This window comes from Echeneis naucrates, chromosome 16 (genome assembly GCF_900963305.1).
Source record: "Echeneis naucrates chromosome 16, fEcheNa1.1, whole genome shotgun sequence".
Taxonomy (NCBI): Eukaryota; Metazoa; Chordata; class Actinopteri; order Carangiformes; family Echeneidae; genus Echeneis; species Echeneis naucrates.
Window position 1 is genome coordinate 4,840,822 of NC_042526.1, and position 25,477 is coordinate 4,866,298.

The 25,477-nt window shown below is 41.8% G+C and overlaps 1 protein-coding gene across 1 annotated transcript in view; it reads right to left on the reverse strand.

Annotated features, from left to right (window-relative positions):
- znf423 (zinc finger protein 423) overlaps nucleotides 1-25,477 on the reverse strand; it is a 135,735-nt gene that overhangs the window by 94,766 nt on the left and 15,492 nt on the right. The window contains exons 2-3 of the mRNA XM_029523169.1: nucleotides 17,915-17,977; nucleotides 4,893-5,102 (exon numbers count right to left, since the gene is read on the reverse strand). Of these exons, the coding sequence (XP_029379029.1) occupies nucleotides 4,893-5,102; nucleotides 17,915-17,977 (273 nt within the window). The remainder of the gene's footprint in view (nucleotides 1-4,892; nucleotides 5,103-17,914; nucleotides 17,978-25,477) is intronic.

Consider the following 25,477-nt stretch of genomic DNA (forward strand, 5'->3'; position numbering starts at 1 on the left):
CTCACCTGTCTTCCTCTTTATTCTTTTCCCTTCCCCATCTGCTCCTCCCTCATTTCCTTTACTGTCTCCCCTCCACTCCCAGCTAGACAGGCTCCCTAGTAATCTCTCCTCTCCCCTACCGAGAGAGGAAAGCAAAAAGATGAGAGTGCAGCTGTATTTGCTCAATTAACAGAGACCTCACAAATACCTTCTGAGAGGATATTCACAGTATCTCCCTCTCTCCCTGCATACACACACACACACACGCAACAATCTTCCACCCACGCCATCTAAGAAGCAACTAGCTGGGTTAATGACTTGCTATTTGTCACTGACAGAGGCAGTTTCCACCCCCCTACCTTGACTGACAGCTCCCTCATTTACTTGGTATCTACCTTCTCATCACTTTGTCTTCTCCCTCAAGTGGTTTCTCCTGACATCTTTAACAATCTCTCCCCCTATTGCCCTTCTCACTCACACCTACCAAATGTGTGTGGACACTGTTGACATGTGCGTGTGGATAAGTGTGGATGTGCAGAGCAGCATTTATAGACACACAACTGAATTAAATGGACAGTGGCTGCACAAAGGTGCTTCACAGCTTTTTGAAAATACTGTCTGAGTGTTTAAAGCTTTAAACACATCACAGTGGCCCAACCCTGAAATGTGGTGTCCAGTAAGATAACCTCAGGGGTTCCCTAATGGCATGTGGTTGTGCGTGCATAGTGTTGGTGTTTGTGTGCGTTCATGTGGCAGAGAAGGGCCAGAGAATGTTCTCCATTTGATCTGTAGGAGGCTTTTTTCCGCTCCTCCTCTCCACAGGGAGTCTCTGCTCCACATTCTGACTCCTACTGAGACCCATCGACACTTCCCCAGCTCGCACTCTCGCTCTGTCTCTCTCACACATACTATACACACAGGATATAGACCCACATGTACTTCAAGTCACATGCACAGGTATTGCACACGACATGCAACACCGCATCTCAAGTAAGTTGGAAAAGAGCCTCTTAGCCATGCAGGTTCGCTATCTCATGCAATGCCACATTGAAAAAATATGATGAGAAACTTCCTCAATGCTGCAGTTAGTTCTTCTGGAAAGTGCTGTGTTGTACTACTGTATATATTTAAGAGATTCAGCAAACATGCAGTGTGCGCCAGCAACTCATCTACATACAGGAACAGATTACGTCAGAGACACAGTGACACGATATTCAACAGCAGAAAAATCAAACTAGCTTAAAGCTGCAGTGGAAACGAACAACCGCAGTCCGTACGGTTCATAATCTCAATCTCACTCACACACACACACACACACACAACCAGCTGAGCAGTCCAAACTCATGCACGTTAAAGTGGTGTTACATTAACAAGATGTGTTAGGTCGGTGGGTATGTGCGTGTTTGAGTGGATGTACACACTATTATGTGTCATTGATCTGTGTTACACTGTGTTATGTGTATGTGTGTGTTTGTCCAATTTCCACTCAAATTAATGGTGCCTCTTTATAGGCCTTCTGCTAGAGTGGCACTGAATTACTTGGTGCTTCACTCTCGCACCTGGGACCCATTCAATGTTATAGCCGTAGCTAGCTGCTAACTGGGGACCCATTTGCTACAACAGTATAGTTAGCATTACAGATACTACTGCTTTTTCTGCAGAGAATTCAGCACTAACTAACATGGCTCTTAAGCCAGCACCTGGGGTTCACACATGTACAGATATTATTCAACAATAGATGAGTAACCGTGGACAGCGTGTCCTCAGGAAACCAAGATAACAACAAGGAGTGAGATGTTAAAATTCCAGTTTGAGCAGTTAACAACAGTTAACGCTGCCTGCACCTTCTCTATGGCAAGCGCGGTTATTTTGTTTGTTACCGTTTTTTTTTTGTGTGTGTGTGTGTCTGACATTCAAATTGTGTTAATAAGGCCTTTGTTTTATTTATTAATTTTTTTTATTTATTTTTTTTTTCAGTGCTAACAACAAGCTAACATCACAGTTATGTTGTGTTGTGTTTCTGGCAAGCTGGCCTCCTCTCTGTGACCCCGAGCCAAGATGGCTGATGTCTGTGTTGTTTGGTTCTGTTCAGGCACAAACACACACACACCACCTACAAAATGCATGAACACATTGACTCTCTCATGCAAATTGTGAGTGGCATGTGTTTATCCCCAAGAGACTGTATGTTGTGTGCGTGTGTGTGCTTCCCATGTCCTCCTACTAAACTGGCTCCCAGGGGTCTCCACCAGAGAACTTAAAAGGATTCTTTAGACCTTGTTTTTTAATTTAGCCTTCTCCTCAATAATCATCAGAAAGCTGTGGACTTGCCACTAAAAATCATACATACACATACACACACTCCTGCATTTTCACAAACACAGACAAATAGACATGTACACAGTAGCAAACACCACTACATAGATGAACCCAAGCACACAAGGCCCCTACGTACAAGCGCGCACACATCCCACCAAGCTGTGGGATTACTCTGCAATCTCAACCACTCTTTCTCCAGGGAAAAACATGTTTTATCATTTCATTTCTTTCTTGTGCGCTCCCTTTTACCCTCCCCTTCCTCCTTTAGCTTTCGCGCTCAGCAACATGTAGCCCTCCCCAGACTCCAGTGCTAAAATCACAGGCCACATCCTGCGCTCTGATAGCAGCCCTGTGCTTTTGACGGTATGATACTCTCCAAGTGCGTAATGTGTGTCTAAATTTGACACCGCATGCAGAAGTAAATCACTGTGTGTGTGTGTGTGTGTGTGTGTGTGTGTGTGTGTTTACTTGTGGGTAATTTGTGGATAATGGAGAGAAAATGCAAGACCAATTTTTTGAAAACCATTAAAGATTTCCCATTTTCAAAGAAAAAAAAAAACAAAAAACAATTACCAGTGCACATATGATAAAGATCGTGATAATCATGGCTCATGAAACCAATTGTGCAGGTCAATTCGCCGCAGTTAAGAAAAAGGAAAAGTCTGGACTGTAATATCTGAAAGAAAAGTAAAACACTCAAATTGAGACATTGAAGTGTTGCTGTGTTGTTTGAATTAATATAATACATATACACCGAGCCACCAGGCAATTTATTTATTTATATTGTATTTATTACAGTGTACAGGACAAAGTCGTTTGATTCACATCATTCCTCTCTAACTTACTACATAGCTTTTATAGCTCATTTCATTACCTAATTCCTGCACCTTTAAGCATCTTCCAACATGGGTGTCGAGCCACTGCGTGAATAATGACCAAGAGCCATCATATCTCAGAGAGCTCATAGTTCCCTATTGTTCTAGGAGGTCACTTTGCTCTCTGGATGTAGGTTTACATGTGGTTCCTGGAGACTTTCAGCTATCAGGCTCCTCTTCTATGGAACCAACTCCCAGTATCGGTCCGGGTGGTGGACTCTGTCACAGCTTTCAAGACAAAGCTTAAAACCCTCCTTGAATACAAAGCCTACAGTCAAAAGCTTTAGGTTTAATTACTCTGTTTCTTTTAGTTGTGCTGCTATCGGCCTAGACTGCTGGGGGTGGCACTGAGCACCTCTCACTCTGTCTGTTTCTGTCTCTCTCTCCCCTCCATGCATGTACATTAAAACCTTACATGTCTCTAACTTTGTTTCTTCCCGTAGTGAGTGTTTTGTCCCTCTTGTCCCCGTCCTACAGGTGCTGCATTATGTCTGCTCCATGTCCCTGCTCAGTACCTCCTGCTGCCAGAGTTACCTTTAGTTATCATTACACACTGTATGTTTTCTTTGTATTTTCATGGCATCTTCTCTTCTCCTTCACACTTACTCTCACTGTGTCTCTCTCTCTGCCCCCCAGATCTCCCCCTCGCTGAACCCAACCAGTTGAGGCAGACAGCCCAATTCTGCTGAAGGTTTCTGCTTGTTGGGTCTCTTTAACATCTCCAGAAAGAGTTTGGTCTACACCTGCTCTATGTGCAAAGTGCCTTGATGTAACTTTGTTATGATTTGGTGCTGTATAAATAAATTTGATTTGATTTTGATAAGAGGTTGCTGAGGCAGGGGTCTTATCGTCTACATTACTCAGACTCTGTCTTTACCAGCTCAAACAACACACTCAACTGCGACCCCCCCTCCATTTCTTCATCCTTCTATCAAAAGTAAACACACACGTGCACTTTCTTGCCACTGCAAGTCTGCCTCTTAGCAATTGTGCATGTGTGTGTGTCTGTGTTGGCTTGTTAAGCGAGCGTTTGGATTAATCTGTAGGAACCAGATGCCCCCGCCGCGTTCCTTTCAGCCTCTCCATTAATTACACCAGTACTAATAACAGCTTTTGTGAGCGTGTGTGTGTGTGTGTGTGTGTGTGTGTGTGTGTGTGTGTACACACTAGACTGTCCCTGTGGGACATATGGGTATAACTGAATTCAATAGCTATAGGTATTCAGAAACAGGGAAGGGCCCAAGCCATCTAGGAACCTTTAAGACAAGGTGATTTTTCATGATGTAACTACATTTCTTTTTCACCGTAGTCTGAGAGCAGAGAATTCGTCCCATTCCAGCAGCATATAGTCTAATCCCACAATTTCACCATTTTCCCTTAAGGTTTTAACTCTGCTCATTTGATTGCTGACAGTCTTGGATCTAAGCTAAATTCTAATTATCTAAAGAAAAAAACCTTTTCATTTTTTGTAGCAACCTAATGAGTTGTCCTCATGTGAGGAAGAATAAATGTATTACTTCATTTACTACCTGATAATGACCATGATATCCTAAAAGGTACATCAGCCTCCAAGCACACTGTGTATCTTTGAAATGATTTTGGACATTTAGCTGCTGCTCAGGGCTTTTTAAATAGATCAAAAACATGCAGTGATGCACACCTGGTCATCAACAATACACAAACCACCGTGTAGTTAGTCCTCACTATGATGAGTCTTACCGGCGGGGCAGTGGTTGGTTCTGTGTTCAGTGAGCTCAGCCAGACAGTCAAAGTCCTGCTGACAGTTGTCACAGGTGAAAATGGACTCGTCATCTAGGTCATCGTCGTGATCTCTTTCATCGCGCTCATCATGCTCCTCTTGTTCTCCTTCCTCTGCTCCTGTCCCCTGACCCTCTTTGTGCTCTGTCTCTCTGTCCGATGCTGGGACTTCTGAGGATAAACACAAAATACAATAAAAATTCTAATCAAATCTTTCCATCATGCAGACTCTGACTATTTAGTGGAAATCTATTAACAGCACTTCATTTCAAATTTCTTTAATATTCAGTCATGACACCAATTAGTTGAAAGACATGTGATGTACTTCAAGCTACTGCTGATTTATGAGCTGTGATCTTGTGTGACCCAAGTCAGTTGTTAAAATTCTTCCTGACACCAGCTTAAAGCTGTCTTCACATCTCTACTGCAAAGTTTGACGAAATAATGAGCCGAAACTAAATCAGAGTTTCGGCTCATTGATACCGACAGAAAATGTACTGTCATCATCTCTCCCAGCTATTTTACCAATGGCATATACAACTTGACTTAATCGTATCAAGTGTGTGTGGAATAATCACTTAACCTTGTGACATAGTGTATGTCAATGTGTGTGTCCTAGTGTGCGAGTGTGAGAGGGGACCAGTGGAAGGCAGTGCTTGCCCAATCCTCGCTGCTCCTTTGTGTCGCCATTTTCACACCTTATTAACACATTATAAACGCTGAGGATCCAATAGGACTGACACTAAAGACATTGGTTCAGGAGAGGAGAAGAGAAGAGTGGAACACAAAGACAGTGTAAGAGCTGGAAGACAAACAAAAATGATGTCTATGAGGTAAGATGGTTGAAAAAAGTGCAGAAGGTCATTACGCTGACAAAAGATATCCCCTTTCCTCTGTCCCTTAAACCAACATCCAATGATTAACACAACCTTTAGAGTCCCCAGAACAATTTCCTTAATGAAGATTGTGGAAAATCAGATGCCAGTCAATGAGGCAAAAGTGTTAATATTCAGCAACAATACCAAGATGACCAAAGGGTCTAAACAAAGAACTTAAATTAGGATTTGCAAACATTTGTTGGAAGGCCGTTGCACTGGATTGACTGTATATACTACATGTAATGGAAAAGTAAGTTAAATTAAATCCATTTTACTAAATAATAAGAGTACTGCCAGTTACAATGAATCATTAACCTTTACATCTTCATATATGGTGTGTGCAGCTGTGGGTCAAAGAGGATTAAGTTCATTTTTGTCGATTAAAAGCTCACAGCATCATTTTTTTTGTGTCAGAACAAAATGTATTTCTCTATTAGCACATAACTATTCTTTGCACAAAGTTTTCTTTGAAAACGCAGAATCCACATCCCTGATCAGGTTCAGTCTAATCAGATAAATAATTCCATGGTTTTCCATGGCATCATTTATAGTCTGTAAAATGAAAATCCAGGAGGCCCAATATTTGAGTTAATAACAGTTTAGTCTACCAGTCTAGGAGAGAAAATGTGATTATAAGTGAACAGGAGCTAAATTAGTGTGAGCTGTACCGACACCAACTCAGTCTGATTTATTATGGGAGATGGGTGGTGGGGATGAGGGATAGAGGGATGCTGGGAGGTGGGGAACGGGGGATTGAGGTGATGGGGTGTTAAGGGAGCTGCAGGAGTAGAAGACATTGATGGAGAGAGAGAAGGAGGGATAGATGGAGGGATGGGGAAGGACAGAGGGAGGGTTTTGGCCATCTGTCCAGTGGTGAGAGCACCGTCTGGCCAGGGAGAGAAAGTAGCCCCTTGGCTGACAAAACACACACACACACACACACACACACACACTGGTCATTGTACACTCAGACACAAACACACAGGTACAGATACATGTGTAAATACACACAGATGTGCGCAGACCAACAGGATATTCACTGGACGTCTAAATAAATGTATAAATTTACAAACACGTCCTGCAGTCATGGTGTTTAATGTGTTCAAACTACTAAACCTGAAAGTGACTGTTGAATAATGAAGCCAGGAGTGTTTTCACAGAACATCATGTCGTCACAGAGAAGCTGACCTTTGACTATTTAAATATAAAAAGTCATCATTTCTCCCAATAGACATTTGCATGAATTAGTTTGTAATTGTTACAGTTTTGCTTTAAGTGAGTGAGTTACAAACCTGCTTAGTGAGTCACAGTGACCTTGACCTATGACCACCAGATTCTAATGACGTCATCATCACAGTATACGTGGACGCAGATGTAATTGAATTTCCTCTAGACATTTCTGATGCCTCTCGTCTCTCAAGGTGAGGTCATCTTGACTTTGAAATTTTACCTCCAAGACCTAATTAGTATATCTTTGAATCCAAGTGAATGTTTACGTGAAACCTGAGATATTTAAATATGTGATACCAAGATACTGGTTTCATTGACAACTGGAAAACATAATGCCTCGGGCCATCCGCGATTTTACCACAAAGGCTTAAAAACATAACATCCGATTGACAGAAATGTTTGGCATGTAGTTCTGTTGCACCACATACTGTAATGCACAAAGGTCCAATATCACTTTTCCTGCCAGAAGAGTGCCAATGGCTGGTGAAAGCCACAGTTGGTTTGGGATTCATTTCAGAGCAGACCCTTATTTCAACAGGTTTGACAACCAAACTTTACATAGTCCTCACTCCGTACCAGCTAGTGGCAGTAATAAATTGATTTATTATTTGCCAAGTTGTTAATTGAACCCCAAAGAAAAGCACATGGCTTAGTGGAATTCACTTTTAAAAAGCTGATATTTCTTGCAGTAGCCCTTCCCATAGCCACTGACATCAGCAGTTGAGACCCCCAGACCAGCAATTACATGATGATGCACTATTTCCAAAAAGGTAACGCAAAAAATACCTGCACTGTGTTGGTTGAAAAGGGCTCTGAGAGTCATTTATGTGTCCTCATGTGCATCTCAGATAGGACTACATGGGGGGGCTTTAAAAGAATACTGTCACTGGGAGCTCTGATCAGACTCTGTAGCTGTTAGGATCATTACAATTTTCAAACTGTGTCAACAGACCTCCTGACTAGGCCACAGTGTGTGTCTGGCGCAATTTGTGTGCTTGCATTGTATTCCCACCATTATGTCATGAAGTAATGACATCAGTACTTTCAGTACAAAAACAGGTCTAAAATAGGCAAAAATTATTCAAACCCAAAAAGCACAGGCGCGCACACAGGTTGGCTGATTTTGCAACAAATCTGTCCCTCTTTAATTGCCCTTCCATCCTCACTAAACAAGCAAACGTGAGCTTTTGGAGGATAATCTGTGGAGTCAGTAAACCTGAAAATGTCTGCCTAATTTTAACAGAGAAAATTCATTTAATACAAAATCATAACACAACGGTAAGTTAACAGGCCAACATACAGTAGTATCACCCGTAGCACTCACTGTGATCACTTTATGTCAGCATGAAAGATGATAAAGCACTTCTCCTTAACCTGGGTCTATGTTTATATTGTCGGAAATTCCCTTCGCTAGAGTAAAATAGAAACTTTACTGGCATCTCAGTGCAACACCACAGGAGCTACTCCTCACCTTGGTTTACAAGCAGCATTTATGATCGCAAGCCAATCCCATACAAATGTTCTTCACTGTGTTTCATAGTGAATAAACAGGTTTTTAAAAGCAGGTGAAATATGAAGATGATGGTTTATTTATGAGCGCCATTTTCAGATGTACTTAAATGAGTGGAACACAGTTTTATAAATCTGATGTTCTTCTTCTTTCTTACTCGTTCTTGTTAAAAAAAAGAGTCCCTTACACTTTCCCTTTTCTCCAAAATACCCTACCCCCACTACAGCAGAAAGAGGCAGCAGGACTACTTAATGAAAAAAGGCAACTCCCATGGGTGCTTAGGGTGCAAAGGGGGGTGTATGTGTGTGTCTGTGCTGGGATATTGATTAAATAGTACAACACTGGTCCCTTGCAAATAGTATGTGTGCACCATCCACTTGCATTCTGTCTTTCTTACATAAAAATCTCATACCGACAAAACACACATTCATCAGCAGGATATAGGTATAGTCGCTCATAGACACACACACACGCACACACTCGCTCTACAGAGGACCATTATCTCTGAGTCACAGACTGTCCCTATGCCAGGAGTAACTGCACATTCTCTCACATAAACAGAAAAGAAAAAAGAAAAAACACACACGCTGAAGCACAAACCCTCCAATCCCACATTCAGACACCCTGCGTTGTTCTTACATCATCGAGAGGCACACAACAAATCAAAATCAAGTCCTGAAGTTAAAATATAGAAAACAAATTTGAAAAATTCTAAATTTAAGGCTGAATGAAATACACTGCAACACTGGCAGAGTTGTTTTCTCCCATGCCTCAAGTCACGGAGCCCTGCTGATTTTTATTCTAGCCATGTAATGAGGGACTGAATAACACCTGGGATGCACAGTGAATGCAATTAAATGAAATTAACTAGCTGGTAGGATAGAAAACCAGCAGTATTCTGTGTCCTAGAGACTAGGACTGAAAGCCTTTGTTTGCTTCTGTGGGAAAACACTGTGTGTGATATATTCAAATGCCAACATGGCATCTTAACTGGCATGTAGATGTTTAGTCGTGAACACTGTATTACTTGTCAGTGAAACTAACCTACATTCACAGCCGTTAGTTAAGCTTGAATAAATTCATCAGCGCATGCACAAAAACACAAAACACTTTCCAGCAATGACACTATGATTACTTAACCAGATATAACTGCTTACTGTGGTGATTCATAAACTACTGATTTGGGAAAGCTCACATGTGCAGCAACAATAAATTGGACCAAGTGACATTCTGGAGTCATATTAAATATAATGGGCTATTTTTAAGACTGTTTCCATATGCATGCCCTTGTGTATGACAGCATGCAACATCAGGAGTGGATGTGGAGAGAAGATGTTTTTACGCTCTGCGTCTCCTGAGGAAAGGTAATAAGTAATATTCTCGGCTCTACCCACCAGCCTTAGTAACCCGATGACAATGGGCTGTTTATTAACAGATAAAAATATAAATATATAAATGGATAGCTCACGAATAATGAGGTCACTTTGCATATCTGCAGGAAAGATATATGCAGGTGGTAAGTGTGCGGCGTACTGGTGCATGTGTGTGTGTGCACGCGTGTGTTTGTGCGCACCCTGGGTAATTAGATAAAGAGAAGTGAATTAGCAGAGTCCACAGCGCAGAATGATGTTACACTGCCTAACCACGCCTAGCTGAGACCCACTAATCACCACTCGTTAGACTCACAGACAAGTATGTGTGGATGTCTGTGTGCGAGTACATGTGTTTGTGCGCGCGCGAGTGTGTGTTCTCTCATTACCCATGTTAAAATGAGTTCATTGAGGTAATTAGTGAGCTAAATGATAATAAGCCATGAAACACACCACATAGAAGAGAGAAGGAGACAAGCAGAACAGAGTATTTGTTTCCTTGCTCCACAAGAAAGTGGGAAATAAAATGAACTGAGCGTTCAAACAACTGGATCCAAGTACACTCAGAGTTTATACACTCCATCCTCCCGTCTGACTCTTGGTTTCACAGCACTGTCGTGAGCAGGTGCCAAGACAAGCTCGTGCAGACACAAACTGGAACACCAAAAATCAAGCACGTACAAGTCAGCATGAACACCGTACATCTCCATATATCCTGTGGGAAGAAAACTAGGGTACTAATGAACTTTGGGAAGTGTTCCTCAAGTGCCCCAAGGTGATAGAAGTGTACTAAAAGAGAGTTAAAGGGGAATAAAACATACTGTAACACTGCAAAGGTAAAGCAGTTATTCAAGTGTTAGATTTGGCAGCCAGGAGCTGGTACTGTGGCCTGTCTGGGACATACTCCACAGCTCAGAGAGATGTATATCTGCTTGCCAAGCATGCATAAAACAGACACACACCTATGTCTGTATGAGGCTAAAACAGGCTTCAAAAGGTGGAAAAAAAAGAGTGTGTGTCGCTTCCAGGAGAATGTTTAGAAACCAAACAGTCTCGACACAAGGCTTTCATTCTGCTCCACGTTGGTCCAGGATTCACAGGCACCTGGCTGGGCACCACCACCTTCAGCAGGGCTAAGAACCAGCCGCAAGGTTAAAAGCAGAGCTGCATCACACAACCTGCTGAAAGTGCCTGATGGGAAGATAATGTCTAGTCAGAGCCTCGTTACACTGCACATTAAAGACAGGTACATTGCAGCTATTCGCCGTTATTTCTTGTCATATTCAAAGATTTGCGATTATTTTTATGTAATATATGAAAAATCCAACTGTGAAACCATGAAGCAGGTTGTTGCATTGATCAAAAAAAAATCTCTGAGAATATTATTTCTTCCTGCTATGTCAGGGTTGACTGCAAACACCAGTTATTGCTCTTCAATCACAATTCACCCTGAAGAGAGTGGTCCACATTTAGTTTATGGATGTTTATACAGACGTCTTAAAGGACTTTTGTACAGTGCATCCTCATAAAGTTCAGCAGAATACACCACAAAAGAATTAGTCATCTGTGTGTCCCTAAGTGTCAGTGTGTTACATCAGCCAGACATCACAATGCTGTCAACTTTTGGCGTGTAGCGTTTCATTTTCTCAGGTCATTGTTGCTATTCATATTCCTCACACATGAGCTACAGAAATGCTGCTGTTCTATGTTGGTTCTTCTTAACATGGGAAAACAGCTCAGATGGGCCTTTTTCACAGCAGGCATTTTAACTTATCGTGGAGTAAAAGCGCAGGTGCTACTAACAGTACTGACGCCTGTGTCCCATTCAGGTGCCCCAATGACCCATGACAGTCTGACAGTGAGCCAGCATCGGACCAAGACCCCGAAACAAAAGCGGCTGAATTATTCATACCTGTGATTTTTCCACTATGATGCATCCAAATCTCTTACAGGCAAATTTTCAGTTTTAATTATTTTTGTTACACATTCTAAACCAACCATCCTCATGCGTTTATCTGCAGCAACATAAATATCTATCAGGGTTTCCTGCGTGTACAACATATTTTGTATTTATCCAGTGTGGTTAAAAACACTTTGCATTTAAACATTTTGACAACAAGAAGACACTAGTAGTTATTCACTGTGAGCAGAAAGGCCCACCTATCTGAGTTCAAAATACTGAGAACTGAGCAGATACAAAGAATGGCAGACACATTTGGCACTAAGTACACACTCAACGGCACACTGACACACACAAGCTGAACAGGTGCAGCTGGACACAACAGCACAGCCATGTTCTCTCTCAGGAGAATCACTCCCCAAACCCTCTCTCTGCATGTGTGTGTGTGTGTGTGTGTGTGTGTGTGTGTCAGGTGGCTATATAAAGAAGCCATCTCTTTTCACCCCCTCTCCTTTACCTTCCACCTCATGTTCTCTCCCCCAACTTTGGCATGCTGGTATGCATTTTCACAATTCAAGCCCCGTCCCCTCAGGAGATCTGCACCACAGAGTCCCAGTTGCACACAAACACACAGCTATGCACACTCGCATACATAGGCACACACATGCACACACAGACTCCTGGGATGAGCCGCGGCAAGGGAGAGCAGCACCCAACACCAATGTCTGGAAACAGGATGATGAAACAGTCATTCACGTCATGGAAGGAATCAGAAATGACACTTACACACACACATTACACGTTGTATAAAAACAAACAATTACTTAAAATAAGCTGGACAAGCAGAACACAGACTCGCACAAATGGGCAAACAATAGTTCTCACAATTAAGTTGACAGCTGCTCACTTGTTTGAATTTCTGGTGCACTAACACATGCTGCAACGAAAGTTGCACATAATAAAACAAAAGCCTTAAATGCTGCAATACAGACAAAAACACAGATGCACTGTGCGCTGTCACAAGCAGGCAATAATAGTTTGTGCACACACACACACACACACACACACACACACAGACAGGAACTGTTTTCCTGTGGTAGCCTTGGGGAAATTAAAACTACATTATGGACCTCCAGAGGGTAGTGGTGAGAGAGGAATAGAGGAATAGGAAAAGGGAGAGGAAGGAGGAGAAAGAGAGAGAAGGGCCAGTGTCCTGTTTATTTCAGCTCTGGTCATCATAAAGATATTACAGTAAACCCAGTAACATCTCCTCATCCTATGTCCTTCTTTCTGAGATACTCTGAACATTTCCTCTTCGACTTTAATCTCACTTCCTGCCTTTGGTCACACTCACATTTAGAACAATGGAAGAACAGATTGTTGTTCAGATAATGTGCCCCCCAAATCACAAGCAAATATATGATAAATTAATTTGTTTATTCATTTTAGGGTTCAGTTCATCTGAAGTCAAGTTTATTTCTTTTTTTTTATTTTAGAAGACTATTTTCCTTCACCCGTTGTTTGTTGCCAGTCTACAAATAAGTAAACATTGGAAACTTGTAAATCAGACAGCAAAAGGTCAAAGGTCAAACCTTGTGTCTCACTTTGTGCATCTGCCCTGAACAAAGACCTGCGATGATGCAGGCAGATCAGAGTGATGCAGCTATCCTACTAAATATATGGGGGCTGTCTCACTGCTGGTGAATTTGAAGGATTCTGGGTCATTACACGGGAGGAAATACTTCTCTGCTGACATTTTTCAAAATGGTAAATGCTCCCAGAAGATGGTAGATGACAAGTACACACAGACACACTCAGGGGTGTAGTATTTAACAGAAAATATGTGAAAATGGAGTGGAAATTCACTTGCACGAATTTTAGAGTTTCAAGGACATTTTCATTTGAGAGTCACAAAAATGTACACTGATTCAATCCAGCTGCACTGATACTCTGCCATCTGATAAGTAGGGCTGGGTATCTAAGTTGATGCTTTTCTGCCACTGACCAAAATGCTTCAATATCATCAAAGAATATCAAGAAATGTCTGACTAAATTTCAGTACCTAAGAGGTTAATCTCGTCAACGGCAGTGGGCCAGTAAGCATGCAGCGTGATTGATGCGCCCAGATCTAAAAGTGCTGCTGGTTTGCTGAATCAAATCGATCTAAGGCGTGGTCACATTTCATCAAGCTCGATGTTAACAGCGATGAAGTGCTTGCAGCAAGGTAATCGACGCCAAGTCCAGCAACATGACAAAGCAAATGAAACACTTCACAGTGCACAGAATAAATATAACAGCCGCAGATTGCATCGTTCCCCGCTCAGAAGTCTGTGTACAAGCATTGCCCACAACCTCAGAGCACACATTTTCGACTGCTGGGGACAATGTCAGCCTGAAGCAGGCTTATCTCTCACTTGAAAAAGCAGACCTGTTGATTTGAAGAACTTCTGTTTGATGTAATGGTTTTACGTATGCAGCAACGTGCTGACTTGTACAGTGCGTCTTCATTTTACATGGAAAATTACTGGTTTATTGTATTGTTTACATTTTGTTCCTTCATGGTCCCGTTTTGTTGGAGCTGCAATGGGTCAGGACGTAATCTGAAGGCTTGTTTGATTTCAGTTTATGTAAAGTTTTATTTATTGACGTTATGGTTACCATAATGTGTAATGTCATCTTGTTAAACTGGTATTGAAAGAAGTATCTCTTCAGAGTCAGTATCGAACTCAAGGTATCAGTGTTGATATTGAAAATTTCTGAATGATACTCGGCCGAGGTAACTTTGTCCCCACACACCAAAAGTACAAACACACATTAACACAGTGCTCAAACTCTGTATAACAATAATGCAGGAGGTCTCAGTTTCTCAGTTTCAGCTTGGGGACCTGACAAACCTTTTCCATGATGACTCACAGGCTCTTTCTGTATGTGACTCTGTGTGCATTTGAGTGTATTTTGTCCAAGAGAAACAGTAAGTGCGTATATGTGTGTGTGTGTGTGTGTGTGCGTGTGTGTAGACTGTCAGACGAGAAATGAGAAAAACAAGACTCTAGAGAAAGAGAGGGGGTTTTCATCACACATACACATATCAACACATGCCTCTGAAATGCACTCCCGCCTGGTTGGACATGCGTCTCACCCCTTCCAGGTTTGTTCTCCAACATGAGGCTCAAAATACAATGAAGTTTGAACAGACAAACTCTGACAACTTTGGTGCTACCTGTCCTTCCCCAACTTATTTCCTTTCTCTGCTCATGGTAAATTCTCTCTTCTTCAACTCCCGGCCTACTGGGAGAGCGAGGAAGAAAATAAGGGAGGAAGATGACAAGTTGTTTTTCTGCCCCACCGAGGAGCAGCGGGGCAGAGGGAAAGAGAGACTTCGGCCTTCCATGTCTCCACTCTAGGGCAGATTTGCCAGGGTGAGGAAGGAGGAGGAGGAGGAAAGGAAAGAGGAGAATAGGTTGGCTCAGTGCTATTCCCTTCGAGTCACCCTCGCGCCTCCCTCCCGCTTCCCTCCCGCGGGTCTTTCCAAACTCAACACACATTTTCCAGAGAAAATGAAAGAGAGGCAGAGAAGGGGAGACAGAAGAGAGTGGAGACAAAACAGGAGGGGTGGAAGTTTGTGATTTTAATAGCAGGATGGGAAGGTTTCCATTCTCTCTCGCTCCCTCTCGCTCATCCTGTCCTTGTCAACACCATCTCCAAGGGAGTAAAGGAGCCATGGTGTTTTTAATCACCTAGAATAAGGGATAAATGGCAATTGTCACCCTTTGTTTTCTCTCTCACACGCTCAAACTAATATGAGTACACGTAAACAAAACAAAAAGAAGGTAAGAGTTGGAGAGAGAGGGGTGGAGAGAAAGAACAAAAGATGCATCGAGATTTAGGAAAGCAGAAACAGATGATCATGCAGGGAGGACAGAAACAGTGATGCAGAGGATGCTGGGACAGGGAATTGACAGCAAAATCCAAATTGGAAGAGTGGCTGAGTAAGGAAATATGGGACAGTATGTTTTTATGAGAGGAAGAGTGTGAGATAGGTTTGTGTGTGAGAGAGAGAGAATGTGTGTGTGTGTCATGGGACTCCAGTTTCCTGCAGGAACTGACACACACAGCAGTTCTAGTGAGCCACCCAGGACCTCAGTCAGCACCCCCCCCCCTTAACACACACTCACACATACATAAACAGACACTCACTCTCTCACACACACAGACACACACAGATGTAGACCCGTATAGCAGCCCCTGGAGGGGAGTTAGCACGGGTCTGAAGAAGGGAGGGCGGCAAGGATGGGAGGGTTCAGCACGTCATAGACACCCCAAGGGTCATACTTTCCTATCCTTCTTTCCCTGTAGAGCTGAACGAGAGATGGGGCAGGAGAGGTAGAGGTAGAGAGAGAGAGATAACTGCATATTTACCACATTCAGCAGTAACTTATTTCCCTGTTGGGATGTAGTCAGAGGAAGTGTTTAACTGTTCTGATAGGCTGCAAACCAGAGCAGAAAAACTAGCTTCAGCTGACAAACACCTAAAGTAGTCAGATAATTTTTTGGCATGCTTGGGGAAAATGTTTAATTCTATCTGTGTTAAGTGTCACTGACAACAGTGAGAAAAATGCCAATAGCATTGTTGTACCAGGGCTGGCATATGGACCCAGCAGATGCACCATCGTTCACCCTGGAATCTCATTACAGTCATTCTAACACTGACACAAATGGTAAAATGTGAAAAGTGGAAGAGTTGAAAGGAGGAGGAAAACTGACACTAAAATCTAAATTGGGAGAGAGGTTGAATATGGGAATAAAATGATCACGACTAACCATGAATCTGCATTTCTGCATGTCATTTGCCTTCATGCTTATGGTTGTAATAAGTCAATCTACAGAAAGATATTTAATTCATAAATCATTCGGCATTTGTGACAAAATGACAAAAAGAAATTGCTTCTGTCTCAGATATTAATTTGTTTTTGTAGACTGGGAACTTTTATTCAATCGACTAATGGAGAACATAATTATTACATTTACTGACAATTTACTGAAATGCTGTGGCTGAGCCCACACATTCTTTTTATCTGTTGCGAAATTGTTTTAATTATGTGCAAAAAAGTTTTATGCTTTCTTAAATTCCTAAATTGTTGCTAGGAGATGAAAAAAAAACACTGATTTAATTTAAAAAAAATGATCTGGATCAATGCAGTAGTTGAAATAATCAACCAAAAGTTTGGGCTGCTCTGATTTTACATTATTTCCTCCTATGAAAACTTTTTGCTTTAAGGTTATTTTAAGGCCTGCTTTTACACTTCACTGTAGCATAACAGATTTTTTTTTTAATCCATAAGCACATCCATATGCTTGTCGTCCTTCTGTCTAGACTGAAAATCTATATTATTTCTCATATCATATATAGACCTCAGAGAGCACTTGGTTCAGTTGTTCTTTTGCAATAAAGGCAAAAGGAAGAGCCAGGATCATTTCAAATTTCCATCTCAGGGTGAAAACAAGAAAGAAGAGAAGATGGAGGACAAGAGGGAGAAGCAGAGAGCACAAGAAATGGAGAAGTTGGTTTGGACAAACCGCAAGGAAAAACAAAATCCAAGAAAAGAATAAAAAGTAAAGCCTCTTCCATCTCTCTGACTTCCTCCCAAGATACCACCAGACCACAGAGAGCAGTGAAAAAGCATACAAATCTCTCTCTTGTCCCTCCTTCCACCCATCCTTCTCTCTCTCCATATCCCTTTTGTCATCTCTCTTTCCATCCAGTCTGACTCCTGAGACCATGAAGAGCTCTCTTTCCATATCTCCCTCTTTTCAAACCTCCCCTTTTCTCTCTCATGATTTCTCCCTCTCCTAATACTTTCACCAATCCCTCCATCCTCATTCCTTCTATAGCCACTTCATTTCTCCTTGATACCCCTCTGAGCACGCCATTATAAACCATGTGGAATTGATATTACACATTTTCTGTGCCTGTGTGTTTGTGTATGAGGGAGATGCATATACCCAAGCCTGTTCTGTGGATCTGACAGCTGGCTAGAGCTCCATTACAGTACGTATCAGTGTGTGCTTGTGTGTGAGTTTTTCTGTATGCTAACCTGTCTGGACAGTTGATTCATCCCAGGTGCCTCCACACTCTGAAGACTCCCCTTCTTCTACCGCTGAGGAGAGAGGGACAGAGGAAGAAAGACAAAAAAAAAAAAAAAAAAAAAAAAAAAAAAAGGCGGCTTAGAATTTATTGTATGTCACCAAGCAAGAGCTAAATTCTTTACATGACAGCTGAGTCTATCATTTCAGATTTATAAAATGTAGGCAAGACCAAAAGCCCAAGACCAGAACTGACACAAACAATGATGACAATCAACATCTATGTCAAATAGAAAATTAATTAGCATCGTAAACTCTGAGGGTAAGGGGTCAATATAATCCTCACTGTTACGTCGTCAAACAAAACAAGCGACTTGATGTCATCCCAGATTAAGAAGTCATGATAGGCATTTTTCACTTACATTTCCCGGCACAAATAATCAATTATTAATCATGATAAACTCATCAGTACTAAAAAAAGTGCTAAACTACAGATCTGACACATTTACAAACAGATTTGAGGAATCTGGAGTCTAAAAAAAGACAATGCGTAATTTTATAACAAATGTAAACATGTCCACTGTACTTCTTCCAATAGTAAGAGTCTCAGTTGTGGTTCTCTTAGTCAAATTTGGGTTCATTGTGAGAACGACTCTGGATTTAAAGTTTATTATTCTCCACAAACATTGAACACTACAAAAAAGTTTAACATGAGTATTACAGAGCCTGCAGCTGTCTACCTCTAAAAATGTTTATGCTCTGTAAATGTACTTCAACACACCTAAAATAAACTGCATGCAGGTATTGACAATGTCCTGAGACCTCTGTGGCACACACGCTCTCAGAGTTGATCAGAGCTGGAATGTGACACTGACTTCCTGGGTACAACAGGAAGGAGGGAAGTACAGCTGGCACACAAACAGGAAATGGCTGGAGTCACTATACAATGGGGTTTCCTGTTCACCCCCTTCCCACCATGCGATTCTTCACATTTCACTTGCTCACCTTTCTCTGATCATTCAAAATCCCACTTCTCATCCTGCTCTCTCCAGTGGCCTACACCCCTCAAACCCTTTAAACCTCTCCTTCATATTCCTTACTCCATATCCTCAACAGCTCCCTCTTGACCCTCCCCATCCTAACAATTTCAGCTGCGCCAAGAGCTCAAATGAAAACAAGAAGTTATAAATCAGTGAAGTGTTCCTTTTAAAAGAAAAACAAAGATACCGCAGTGCGCCTTCCCTTCGTTAAACCCCATTTCATTTTGTAATCAAATATGTGTGAAAACCAAAACAAACGAAAAAATAAAGCAAGTTAGGCTGTGTGAATGTTCAAGTTTCCCTTGTTAATAAGCACAAATCACTGCGGCACTGGCTGAACTTCCCAATCCACAGTAGCTCTGGATGAATTGATGACCATTTGAAGCATTCTGAGCAGCTTAATAGCAGTAAGCCAAATATACTTGCGATGCAACAATTTAGTGGCATGACTTCATCTTCTACTGGTTCAAAGTTAAAAGCAGTTCCTTCCAGGACAGCAAATAAAGTAGACACACACACCAACATCACTGACCACGATGCTGATACACACTACAAAAATCTCTGCAGGATCTGATTACAGAGACTAAGGACATTAAATCAAATGTCTGGATGTCATACCAGAAAGGAACAAAATGCAAAGACCGGTGCTCAGAATCTTTTCTCCCCAAACACCAAGAGTCCAGACTGCTGAAAATTATTTATGACATCAATCATTCTTCATGAAACTCAAGTGAAGCATTTCACAGGACTGTGATACAAGTGAGGATTTCAATATGATACACTGCAATCAATATGCTCACCTCAACCAACAAGTTACTTTAAAATAAATAATGACAAGTTTCATGATGATTCAGTTTAGTCAACTCAGCACAGTGAGACAAACTATAATAAAGCTTTGACTATCTAAAATGATTCCTGTAATTTTTATATTGCAGAAAAGTTTTGCCATTTAAGTGGTAATTACTGGAGAGCAAACTGAGCACAACTCTAAATGTCTACCTGCTCTCTGGAGGTGTGACATGTCAGACTGTAGCAAACTCTAACCTTTTTGAATGAAGGCAAATGAGGAAGCTATCTTTACTACAGGAACAAATTAAGCATTATAACCTCATTAACATTACAAGAACTTCCATTGTACTGAACATGAATTAGAACCGAAACTGGACCCAGAGCTGGGATGAATATGAAAACCACAATAATTTCAGACATTTCCTCAAAAATATGGGCAGAGTCGACTGCTTTGCTCCTTTTGCATCACAAAAATGTACACAGGCTAAATATATCCCATGCCACAATTTGCAAGCAATTGTAAAGAAATAAAGATAAAATCTCTTTCACAAACATGTATGTGAACTCACTGAGCAGTTTATTGGGAACACCAATAACAATACAAGGGGGTTGATGGCAACTTTGTTTTTGCAGAGTCAACAAATTCTTGAAAACTTTCTTTTGAGCTTCTGCTCCATGTTGACATGACTGCATTACATGCTCTACCACATCCTAAAGGGTCATCTGTATTCAGACCTTTACTTTGTCACATGGTGAATTAGCAGCCATGAGAAGACAACAACACTCAGGAGATGTGATGAAATCATAATTGAGTGGTATTAAGGCCCAAAGAAATCTCTCCCCAAACTTTAAAACTGCCACCACCAGTCTGGGTTTATTGCCTCAAGGCAGGATGGGTCCACGGTTTCATGCTGATGACACCAAACTCCCTGCAGCTTCAGACTGACCACTCTCATCAACAAGATGTCTCTATCTGTAGCTCTCCCACTCTGTGGATGTTGTTTTGTTTTTTGCAAAGATCTGCATAAACTCTAGAGACCCCTGTGTGCATAAATCTCAAGAGATCAGCATTTTCACAAATGCTCAAACCGGCCTGCCTGGCGCCACCGATCGTGCCACAGTCACGGACTGTGAGATCACGTTTTTCCTTGCTCTATGGTTTGATGTGAACATGTACTGAAACTCCTGGCCTGTATCTTAATGTGCTCAGTGAGTGTAAAGGCACATACAGTGGAGCTACAAAGAAAAAAAGACAGCTTATATTACAAAGCAAAAAAATACATTTCATATTTAAAATTTTAAGGGGATCAAAAACAGTCCTCAAATTTGGATAAAGAACCAGATTGGGATGATTATAAGTAATCTGAGACCAAGATGTAGTAAGTAGTACCTTGTTATGCATAAGACTGAGGTAGTAAAGTAGGGTCATGCGTGTCTATAGCAATCAACCAGTATTCAAAAGGACGAAATTCCTTGGGCCAGGACTGCAGTATTAAGATTAGAAATGGAATCACCCGTCATGCATCTGGAGCAAGAGCTGGTTTTGAGGGCCAGATGTGAACCATGGTGTATAATAATGAACTAATGGATCCCTGGACAAACACACATGCCGTCGAGGCAGAGAGAGACCGATTTTTTTCTTTTTTACTTGAAGGTTGCATGTTACCTTTACACAACCCTGCATGGTTAGAGACCTCCCAGCACGACTAACGTGTGCCAGGCACAGCAGAGAGTCAGCGCAGAGAAGGTATGGGAAGGAAAAAAAAAAACAAAACAAAACATAAGAAAAACAGTACTTCCTGTTCACCAATAAAACAGGGTTTCCTCCATAACACCTACAGCAGATTACCTCACAGCTGAACGGCATATGATTAAATTAGACGGCTGATACCTCGTCTTTAGAACAATGCAATATATTGTTGCATAAAGGCTGCGGAAACATCCAAAAATAAAAATAATGTGTTCATATCAAGTGACTCATAAACATCATCTACAAGTACGCCATCTTGGTGACTTTTAGAAAGTTGGAAAACTCTTCAAGAGTTAGTTTTATCAGAGGAATTATATTTCTTTCCCGGATAAAAAGGGTAGAATTGCACCAACACAGCATAGCTAGGTCGTTAAAGAAAAGTTTTGGATGTTAGAAAGACCTAAATGTACTGGTAACTCTGCCTCTAATAAAAGCCCATTTTTCTTGATGAGACTGTAGGGAATACAGTGTGTTTCATTAGCCAAGCACACATAGCTTTATTTAGACTCCCAGATTCCTCTCTGCCCCCCTCAGAGAGACACACACTGTTACTGTGAACCCCGCACACACCAGGGGTTTGAGAGGGTATGAGTTTGGTTGTGTTGGGATGGATAGGCATGCTAACACCTACTGTATGAGTAAAAAAGGGAACGCACACAAGTGTGTGTTTCTGTCCCTGTAGGGAGTGTACACCATGGGGAAACCATGCTTTTGAAGAGAGTCCTGGATATGGACACCAGTATTGTGGCAGAGAACAGGCCTGTGTGTGAGGTAAGAATACAACATTCAAGGTATCCAATTAACAAGCCTTTTGCCACTAGCTGGTGAGCTTGATCCATCTCTTTTCCGCCTACATTACATCTCACTTCCTTTCACACTCGGGCCTCTAGGTTGAAAAATGTAAATTGGCACAATAAGCTGATTAACAAACCAGCACTTCTTCCAGGCGCGAACTAAATATCCTGATACAAGGAATTGATGGTTGTTAAAAAGACCACTCTTCTTAAACTTAATAAGCCAATTAGAAGAAAGAAGTTATTTTGTATTTAGGGTGGCTTCAGTGGTGATATCAGATGTGGTTTCTTAAAAGACTATGAAATGAAAACTTTTAAATGTTGTCCAAGATGAAGTTGGTACTAATTACTTTGAATGAGCGGCATGATTGCTTCGTCCTTTTTGTCCGTCCAGATAAAAGAAAGTCAATTTGAGATTCCCACAGATGTGTTTAACTTTTGCTGCCTCAGTAGACTCTCAGGGCTACAAGACCATATACAAACTCATCACTCATTGCATTTTCATCCCTGTTGCTTTCTGTCAGTTTGGTAGCCCAAGACAAATTACAAGTTGAGGGAGTTTGGTGATATCCTGCGCAGAGGGTTGATCAGGCTAACCTGCAGGGGCATCTAGGGACAGTAGAATCTAATTGCTGTCAACAGGTAAAGTTTAGTTTTAGGAGAAAATCACAAACACAGTTTTGCACAAAACCTTCTCATTTTCTATGATAATGAAGGATTGAAAAAAAAAGTTTGTTGTACCCAAATAAATCAGACATAATAGAAAACCAGAGTTAACTCTGCTAAAGCATGCAGATAATGCCCAACACTGCTGTGAGGTATGGCTGTTTTGACATGTTCCAATTTTAGATACCTAAGATTTACATAAAGGGAAGTGAGTGAAGAGAAGAGAAGGGCATCATGATGATGTTATCATAAACAAATATTTACACATATGGTTTCATTATTTATCTATGTGCATGTACACAAACCGACACAACTACAAGGCAGTGCATCAGTGCAACTCTCTCTGCACTTCTCTTCACCTCCATCTTTCCCTCCTGTATTTAAAGCCTCTTATAATTTCCCTCCCTCTTTCCCTTATTCACTTCTCGATTTTGTCGTTCCTTGTTCATCATCCTCTTGTCTCTCTCCCTTCCATGCCTACATTGTTTCGTCCCTGACCACTGCTTTGCTTGAACATCCATCTTCCTCAATCATCCACCGCCAATTTATTTTTCAGCCTCCTTCTTTCCTTTTCTCCATGTCTCTTTCTCAGCTCTATCCTTGTCGCCTGTTCTCTCCTGTCCCATGAAAGCAGTTGTAGCATCAATAAGGAAGCCCTTTGTCTTTTTTCCTCCCAAACAACACATGCATGCACACACAGTATCAGGGCCATTTATTCCCAAGGCAGCTCGAGGCTCTGGTGTTCCCAGATCTCTTTGATGAATGGGTCACCGTGGCCAATCATGTGGCCCAGAGAGGCGGGATGTGGGTCAGTGTAGCCAATGATAGGCTGGTTCTTTTCCCAGAGCGACGGGCTGATTGACAACTAGTTCTGGACAGGAGTCAAGAGGGTAATTGTCAGCCTACTCTCTCTCTCTCTCTTTATCTGTCTGTCTCGATTTCTCATCCTAGACACTCCTTTCTTCCTCCCTCCTCCCTTACTGCCTCTCTTGGTTCCCCCCTTCTTACTTCTCCTCCTCAACCCACTTCCTAGCCCCCACCTCCCCTCCCTAACCCGCTTTCTCCCTATAGCACTAGAGAGATTCTCTCATTGGCTGCCCTTCCTGTCCCTCAGGAACGACTTTGTGACGCCACTGGCTGAGGGCTGATGCCAATCTCCATCACCAGCCCACCCCCGGGGAGTCCCAACAACTTCAATGGCCTGTGTCAAACACACACACATGCAAGCGCTTCTAGTCAGGGGACAGGGACAGAAGCTGATTAACCAAATACTTTTATCAGCAGTAAAACCGCTCTCTCTGCCTGCGTGCATTCTGAACAAAACAGCCTTAAAATACATAAACACACAAACTGACACACATACCATGCACTGAGCCACTGGCCAGAAACACCAGGCTAGGCTGGGCTTTGGGACAGTGTGGGTGCGTGTACATGCAAGCTTTTGTTTGTGAGAGTGTATGTAAAGGGACAGAGGTAGCAGAGGGCTTAGATGGATGGCAGAGAGAAAGAACAACAACCAAACAAGCCTGGCAGACAAGCTCCATCGCCCTCTCTATCTTTCTCTGTCTGCTGTCCCCCTCTTCCGCTATTCCCCCTCTCATCATTCTGCTTCCTCTTCCTTTCTTTTGGGCCAAACGTTTCTACTACCTGATTTGGTTTTCACAGTGTTCTGTATTGCCTCACCTTCAGTTATCCCTACTTTTTATTCCCATCATTCTTCCCTCTATTACCTGCATTGCAACAATCCTCTCTTCTTTTCTTTCCCATCAGGTCCCTCACCTTCTCCTTTGTTTCTCTCTGTATACGAGCACAGCACTGCGGTTTTTAACTAGCCTGATTTGGCCCTCCAAGTTGCTACGAAACACCCCAAAACATATCATGAAAACATTAACACACATGATCTCTTGCTTTCTCTTACACAACCCAACCCCCAATGGCTGAAGTCAAAAAAATATTGATGTAAGACTGAAAAGACACAGAGCTTGAATCAATCATTACTAATACCAATGTAAAAATGAAATCTTTTATTGTTTTATAAGTTCAGTGCATTATTCATACTTTGGAAGAGGGCCTACACTCATACATACAGACACATGCAGTGTCCTTGAGGTACTAGAACAAGATCAGGTCAAAACCTAGTAGGTGTGTTCTTCCAGACTCTAGAGAGTGTAGCATTAAGGGTCGCTCCAAACTGCAGCGGCCCAGGTTCGAATCCAACCTGAGGCCTTGCACTACATTTCATTCCCTCTTTCACTCGCTGACTTTCCTGTTCGTCTTTCACTGCACTTCTAACAACAAAGATAAGAAATGGATGAAAAAAGTAACAAAGGAAACTGTATGTGGCTGGACTGTAAATGGATAATGTGGGGGAAAAAAAAAAAAAAAAAGGATAGGGTTGCTGCAAACAAGTACAGTCAATGAAAAGTAACTGCAGCTTGCTTCAATTGTTGTAAAATATTTCTATATGGTGTCATATACAACACAACATGACATATGTCATGATGTTGCATTTGCAATCTGCCTTGTGCGTAAATT